Below are 8647 nucleotides of genomic sequence, written 5' to 3' on the forward strand. Positions count from 1 at the left end.
CAGGAGCTGCCAAGTTTAGTTGTTATAACCAGTGTAGTTGAGGGTAAATGCAAGGAAACGCAGTTTACTCACTTTTTTTGCCCAACAGTTTACCCACCTTTCCAGAAAAATGCATTGAAATATAGGAAGCGTTACTTTTTTCACGGTGACTAGCGATAAGAGTTTAGTTTACCCACCAATGTTTTACAGAAGAAGCCGCTGTCAGACAAGTTCTGGAATCATAACAACAAAAAGTATTTTCCTTGTCTGTATTCAACTTGATGATGAAGATGGAGGATGACAGGCCAAAGCCGATACAGCATTAGGTACACTAGGTACGGATTTCACAGTTTCCTTCACTGAAGTTTGAGTAGTCACAGAGTACTCAAACAGAATGAATCAAAACTAGGTCAAGACATAAATGTGACTTTATTTAATTGTCATAAAAAAAGAAAAGAGAGAAAACTCCCAGTGAACTGCAATGAATATGCACTGAACTGCATTCTCAGATCTGATGTTTTCCGCCCACTCCTGGATTTACTCTCCTCTCACTTGCACAGCTGAGAGAAGGGCAGACACCAGTTAGTCACATAGGCTGTAAACAGGGATGAATCCCAAATCAATAACCTGCTCCCTTTTTTCTGCCCTTGTTGAGTACCCCTTGCTTATCTGAAAGGATTGGATGTGTTTGAGCAATATGGTAGTAGCTCCACCTAAGCCTGCTAGAAGGCCAGGTGGAGTGTCTGACATAGGGCTTACCTACCTGGAGCTTACACCTATCAAATTCTGTCCCATCGAAGGGAGTGATTCAACAATGGCAGGTCAAAGGTATGCAGTTACCTATTGAATATGGGCCCAGATATGGAGTCGTGTAGCTGCCTAAATTACAAAGAGGTCTCTCATATATATACAGTGAGGGAACAAAGTATTTGATCCCCTGCTGATTTTGTACATTTGCCCACTGACAGCCTTGTGTAGGTCTACAATCTTGTCCCTGACATCCTTGGAGAGCTCTTTGGTCTTGGCTATGGTGGAGAGTTTGGAATCTGATTGATTGATTGCTTCTGTGGACTGGTGTCTTTTATACAGGTAACAAACTGAGATTAGGAGCCCTCCCTTTAAGAGTGTGCTCCAAATCTCAGCTCGTTACCTGTATAAATGACACCTGGGAGCCAGAAATCTTTCTGATTAGAGGGGGTCAAATACTTATTTCAAATGCAAATCAATTTATAACATTTTTGACATGTGTTTTTCTGGATTTGTATTTTGTTATTCTGTCTCTCACTGTTCAAATAAACCTACCTTTAAAATTATAGACTGATCATGTCTTTGTCAGTGGGCAAACGTACAAAATCAGCAGGGGATCAAATACTTTTTTCCCTCACTGTACCTGAACTTGAACTGAAGTGACTGCCTGCTCATCTCCCTAAAAGCTTTCAGGGCTGTTTTGAAATTTCAGCATGTTTTGGTGGGATTAGGTTTTGGCCTTCCATGGTGACATCACCATGTGGTAAATTAGTTAATAGACCAATTAGAAACAGAGTCCCAAACCTCTCTGCCAATAACAAATCATTTTCAGTTTTCCCCTCCCCACTCCCAGACAGTCCTAGCAAAATTCTTGCTTGAGATATTGCTTTATGCTAAGAAGCTATTTTTGTTTCTTTTTGACCAATTTAATTGTAAACAATCACAGTAAGGTATTTAATTGTTACCCAGAAATGATTTGATACTGAGATAAAAACGGCTGCATTGGACCTTAAGCCATTGTAGCATAACTGTTCTGGCCTTAGTCTGCTAAACTGTTTCACAGAGCTTTCAACTCTGGCTAAAGATGATCAGATGTAGTAAAGCCATGTCTATAATAAAACAAAAGTCTACAATGTTTACATAATTGCTGTTTGAGGTATGGAATATGTTTTGATACAGAGTATCATTGTATGCACTTTAAACATTGTACATTGTATAAAAGCAAATAAAAATGCAGATAATAGAAAATAACAAAGGGAAACTTAAATTTGGTCAAGATGTAGGCCTATGGAACACCTTGGAATTGTTTGTCATCGAATATAGCCTAGGCCTATTGACTCGGTCAATCAAAAAGTGGTCAGATGAAGCAGATGCTAAGCTACAGGACTGTTTTGCTAGCACATACTGAAATATGTTCCGGGATTCTTCCGATGGCATTGAGGAGTACACCACATCAGTCACTGGCTTCATCAATAAGTGCATTGATGTCGTCGTCCCAACAGTGACTATACGTACATACCCCAACCAGAAGCCATGGATTACAGGCAACATCCGCACTGAGCTAAAGGGTAGAGCTGCCGCTTTCAAGGAGCGGGACTCTAACCCGGAAGCTTATAAGAAATCCCGCTATGCCCTCCGACGAACCATCAAACAGGCAAAGCGTCAATACAGGACTAAGATCGAATCGTAATACACCGGCTCCGACGCTCGTTCGGATGTGGCAGGGCTGGCAAACTATTACAGACTAGAAAGGGAAGCACAGCCGCAAGCTGCCCAGTGACACGAGCCTACCAGACGAGCTAAATTACTTCAATGCTCGCTTCGAAGCAAGTAACACTGAAACATGCATGAGAGCATCAGCTGTTCCGGATGACTGTGTGATCACGCTCTCCATAGCCGATGTGAGTAAGACCTTTAAACAGGTCAACATTCACAAGGCCACAGGGCCAGACGGATTACCAGGACATGTACTCTGAGCATGTGCTGACCAACTGGCAAGTGTCTTCACTGACATTTTCAACATGTCCCTGTCTGAGTCTGTAATACCAACATGTTTCAAGCAGACCACCATAGTCCCTGTGCCCAAGAACACTAATGTAACCTGCCTAAATGACTACCGAACCCATAGCACTCACGTCTGTAGCCATGAAGTGCTTTGAAAGGCTGGTCATGGCTCACATCAACACCATTATCCCAGAAACCCTAGACCCACTCCAATTTGCATACCGTCCCAACAGATCCACAGATGAAGCAATCTCTATTGCGCTCCACACTGCCCTTTCACACCTGGACAAAAGGAACACCTATGTGAGAATGCTATTCATTGACTACAGCTCAGCGTTCAACACCATAGTGCCCTCAAAGCTCATCACTAAGCTAAGGACCCTGGGACTAAACACCTCCTTCTGCAACTGGATCCTGGACTTCCTGACAGGCCGCCCCCAGGTGGTAAGGGTAGGTAACAACACATTCGCCAACGCTGATCCTCAACACGGGGGCCCCTCAGGGGTGCATGCTCAGTCCCCTCCTGTACTCCCTGTTCACTCATGACTGCATGGTCAGGCACGACTCCAACACCATCATTAAGTTTGCCGATGACACAACAGTGGTAGGCCTGATCACCAACCATGACGAGACAACTCATAGGGAGGAGGTCAGAGACCTGGCCGTGTGGTGCCAGGACAACAACCTCTCCCTCAACGTGATCAAGACAAAGGAGATGATTGTGGACTACAGGAAAAAGAAGAGGACCGAGGACACGCCTCCCTTCTCATCGACAGGGCTGTAGTGGAGAAGGTTGAGAGCTTCAAGTTCCTTGGTGTCCACATCACCAACAAACTAACATGGTCCAAGCACACTAAGATAGTCGTGAAGAGGGCGCGACAAAACCTATTCCCCCTAAGGAGACTGAAAAGATTTGGCATGTGTCCTCAGATCCTCAAAAGGTTCTACAGCTGCACCATCGAGAGCATCCTGACTGGTTGCATCACTGCCTGGTATGGCAACTGCTCTGCCCCCGACCGCAAGGTACTACAGAGGGTAGTGCGTACGGCCCAGTACATCACTGGGGCCAAGCTTCCTGCCATCCAGGACCTCTATACCAGGCGGTGTCAGAGGAAGGCCCTAAAAATTGTAAAATACTCCAGCCACCCTAGTCATAGACTGTTCTCTCTGCTACCGCATGTCAAGCGTTACCGGAGCGTCACGTCTAGGTCCAAAAGGCTTCTTGACAGCTTCTACCCCCAAGCCATAAGACTCCTGAACATCTACCAAATGGCTACCCAGACTATTTGCATTGCCCCCCCACCCCTATTTTACGCTGCTGCTACTCTCTGTTTATTATCTATGCATAGTCACTTTAATAACTCTACCTACATGTCCAATTACCTCGACTAACCAGTGCCCCCACACATTGACTTGGTACCGGTACCCCCTGTATATAGCCTCGCTATTGTTATTTTTACTGCTGCTCTTTAATTATTTGTTACTTTTACTTTGTATTATTTTATATTGTATTTTTTTGTGAAATTTGTTTTGGTATTCTTTCTTAAAACTGCATTGTTGGTTAAGGGCTTGTAAGTAAGCATTTCACTGTAAGGTCTACAAATAAAATGTGATTTGATTTGATTTATTCTTATTTTGTACATGTATCAATGGACAAATATTAATTCAAAGAAATTAATCGAATAACAGAAAACATGTATTTCCAGTTAAATTAAAGCCATCAAAGCCATGCAATGTGGAATAAGGGGCTCTCAATAGGTGTTGGGTTTCGTTTTCCGTTTGTCATTATGAAGGCACACTGTCAAATACTTAGTTTACATTGTTATACAGTATTTGGCGGGCGTGAGTAAACACTTCGATTCCTGCGAGCAAGAGAGATTATGTTTCCACAGCATCATATTCCAAGTGTAGTGGATTTTTAATTCCTAAATGAATATGTTCTTTGCCCCTTCCCTGTGTGTTTCCGTTTCCAAGGACTGAGTCTAAGTCTATACGATTATTATAAATGAATAAAGGCAAAATGGGGAATGAAAATATTGTAATGATGAGACAAGACAAGATTCTGACGACCCCCAATTACTGCAAATAATAGGCTAATAACAACTACTAATAATAGCCTAGTAATAAGTGTGTGTGTGTGTGTGTGTGTGTGTGTGTGTGTGTGTGTGTGTGTGTGTGCGTGTGTGCGCGCGTGTGCGCGTGCGTGTGTGTGAAAAGAAATGCTTTATTAGTGCCTAGAATGAATTGGCAATCATTTTGTATAAAATAACATTTATTTCCAGCAATTTCACGTGAAGGTACAGCTTGTGACAGAAAATAAATATTTTCAGCACAAAAAAATGCTATTTCACAAAATAGAGAAAAAGGGTTGTAGCTGATAAATGCTGGGTCAAGTACACAGGTAAAGTCAACTGTAATATAATAATCTTAACTGTAATTAAATACACACTGTACTGTTGGAGAAAACAATCAAAACAAAGTCAGGGAAGGAATGCCAATACATCAATAGTTTTACAATTAAGCTTCCGATTTTAAATGTTCAACGTCAGTAATTTACACGTTATGGTAATAATTTAAGACACCCCACTTAAACATTTGTTAAGCATGGATGTAGGCTACTATAAAAGAGTGAGCAAAAATTCGTTAGTAAGGTTGGATGTTTTCATCCAGAAAAAAATTACTCGGAATGAAAAGGTAAAAGTAACAATTGCACCAGGATCATCCAACAACACATTTGTTTTAAAGTGATATTGGGTTGCGACCAATCTCAAAACCCCACAATTTACAGGAATCATATCGAAGTTATAATTTGTATCTTCTCCATATATGCACTCCATTATTATGCTACTGCAAACATTATGGTGTGATGAATAGTTTGCCTGTCCATTTTTCGGGAATTGCAACCGCTTTAGTAATGTTTTCAGACAAAATACTTTAATTGACTAGATATTTTCAGGTTACACACTTGGCGGGGGATTTCTAGCAAGACATATGTTTAAGGAATAATAGGCTATCTCTAAGAAAACAGCGTTATTTATAAGTGAGCTTGGTTTCTCATGCCATTTTGGGCAAGTAAACCAACTAAAAGCAAAGCATTGTGTACAGCAGTGCAATAGCCAAACACGTTACTGATCTCTCCATAACATTCAACACTTGTGGCTACAAAGACATTGTCCCTCTATGAATGTGTCCACTTGAATCATAGTCCCAACACGACTGAGTTAATGACACATTGTACATTCTCAGTCTCACGGTTTGTCTGTGTTGTTGTTGCCGAGGGGCCTGTACAGCCCATTGGTGTACCCCTGGTCCTTGTGCAAGAGTGTCCTGTCCCGTATGAGGTCACTGAATGCGTAGTCCATGGGCGGTCTGAAGCCCAGAGTTGGCATCAACCCCGTGGTGGAGTAAGGTGTCATGAAGGTGAGCCCTCTGCTGTGGGCCGAGTAGGCCAGACGCAAGGGGTTTAGTCCCAGATGGGTGCTCAGGGGGTAGGTGCTGGGATCAGCGCCAAAATGTGTCGCGTTTGGCTGCAGTGGGGAGAAGGCAGAGCGGTTGCTCAGCGTCATGGCTCCCGGTAACATGGGCCTTGGAGTGGAGGAGAGGGGAGGCTGTGCGCTCTGGAGTATGCGTTCTGCTGTCCACACCTGCTCGGGGGCCTTGGCTTGTCCACTGTTGTTGAGAATTTGCTCGATGGCCTGCACCACGTCTTTCCCGCAGCCTTGTAGAACCAGTTCCAGAACACTGCGCTTGTGGCTGGGGAACACTCTGGTCAGGATGTCGATGGGGTTCATTTGCCTGGAGACGGCCGAGGAGGGGGAGGGTTCTTGATCATCTTTGTCGGTCTCCGAACCCGAGTCAGAACCTAGGGGGCTAATCGAACCCGGGGTGTCCTCTCCGTCTTTCAGAGCCTTGGAGACAGGAGAGCTGATGAACGACTCTCCGTCTCCATTCTCAGAGCCAGAGCCATGACGCGCGTCTGGGGAGGAGATCCCTGGTTCGCTGTCAGTGGAAACCGATTTGCCCACCGTCTGCTGCTGGGTCACTGATCCCGACATTTGGGACTTCGGAAACAATTCATACTTCTGCATGCTTGAATCTGTGAAATAGATACATAAAAAAAGAATCGATGAGATGTTGATGTCACTTAAATAAAAGAGGCGCCTAATAGGCTACGTTTGATTTTGTTACCGTTATCAAGATGGTCACTTTCACTTGACAGTTTGATAAATTAAATGCCAATATGTCCTCTTGAAATATGCATCACATAAGAACATTATTTCTCTATCGGGGTCCTTTACATTACTCTTCAAAGTTACCAAAAACCAATGCGCAAAGCACATGCTATGCACAGGATTTACGCACAAAACAACCTGACCTACCTTGCACCAATATTTAGGCCTAAACATGTTTATGAACAGGCTAATCTGAGCAGGATAATCTATAAATTCCCTCACCTGAGTTACTTTCGTTGTTGACAGAACCGAAGACCTCATAATTCTGACGAGGTGGTATGATGCCGTTTGCGGCCGCCAGAGCTAGCCCTTCTGCTGTCCCGTACAGGAGCTGCAGCTCCCGGGCTTCGTTCTCCTCCTGAGCTTGTTGTCTACGGAGTGCCACTTGTGCGGCCATGACGCGCTGTCTCTCGGCGATTAGGGTGCATTTGGCGCACATACAGTCCTTCCAGCGGCAATAGCGTTTATGGCCCTTCAGCGCAGATACCACGCCATGATTCCTGCAGCGGGCGCACTTCGGGGTGCGGGGATACTTCTCCGTTGTGCGATATAGCATCGGACCCCGCAGGAGGCTACTGGCCATGGAGACAGGGATGTTGACAGACCCTCCAGGGTGGACCTGAGATCCTGATGGCGCCGTGGAGAGCTCTGGTCTCAGATCCATGTCCTGTCGCTGACCAATATCTACTATCAATTGGGAAAAAGTTACGTGATGATGTATCGAGGATTGTTCACAACAGCTGAACAGTTTTCAACATATCTGCACAACTTATTAAGTAATCTTCTACTGGTGTTTTCTGTCCATTGAAGAGAACGGAATGTAGCCTCACCTAAAGCTTCACCAAGATAAAGGACCTGTTGTCAAATAGCCGTCAATTTACGCTAATAAGGTATAAAAACGCCGTGCAACCTGTCAATACTTGATGAACTCTGCAACAATCTATACTGAAATCGAACTTTAAAGGTGTTATTTACGATGAAAAATCCAAGAGACTTGCAGAAATTAGTGCTCTCCCCTGTTTAACTTAATTTCACCAAAAGGAGCCGAGGTTGCTATACTCGCACCAGCGTGAGACACTAACTTACTCAAGAGATTGCCACTAGATACAGATCCCCTCTCTCTCCATTGTTGCTCCTACGTTTTCATTAGACAAATTTGACAACAATGTGGCGCCTGTCATTGGCCAAAGGGGGAAGGTGCAATCTGATTGGCTTGTCCCTTTTTCAACTGTGTCCACCAGAGTTCTTTCTCAAATAACAAGTGTTTAGAATCTGAATGGGATCCTGCAGAGCTAAAATACATTATTTTTAACTAACTCGAATTCCAAAGCAAATGGAACTACGTTTTAAATTAAGTCATATTTGTTATGGGAAATAGTATGGGAAAAGATTCCCAAGATCAAATTAAATGCAATTTTCTCAATAGAGACATTTTCAGGCAATAATTCGATTGGCCTAAGCTATCTGAAGTTGATCCATATTGCTTTGCTTGATTATTTTTATTGATGTTGTACATCACGTGTCTTGCTTGTATAAAAAGCCGTTATTGATCCTTCAATTTTATTTACACCTTTTTCGAGACAGACAATAATTAAAGTCTCACTGACGTCACTGCCCTTTTAATTCTGTCAAATCACAAGGTAAGTGACGTTTACATATTGATTCAAATAGACTAGCCTATGCTA

At 43.4% G+C, this 8647-nt stretch overlaps 1 protein-coding gene across 1 annotated transcript; it reads right to left on the minus strand.

The window, feature by feature from the left end:
- Positions 1 to 5978: 5978 nt before the first annotated feature.
- dmrta2 (DMRT-like family A2) lies at positions 5979 to 7626 on the minus strand (the record flags this gene model as incomplete). Its single annotated transcript, XM_084185363.1, has 2 exons — positions 5979 to 6826; positions 7185 to 7626. The coding sequence occupies 2 exons, from the start codon at positions 7624 to 7626 to the stop codon at positions 5979 to 5981; spliced, it is 1290 nt and encodes a 429-aa protein (XP_084041489.1).
- Between the last annotated feature and the right edge of the window lie 1021 nt (positions 7627 to 8647).

Source organism: Coregonus lavaretus, assembly GCF_964263955.1.
Source record: "Coregonus lavaretus genome assembly, chromosome: 21".
Classification (NCBI taxonomy): domain Eukaryota; kingdom Metazoa; phylum Chordata; class Actinopteri; order Salmoniformes; family Salmonidae; genus Coregonus; species Coregonus lavaretus.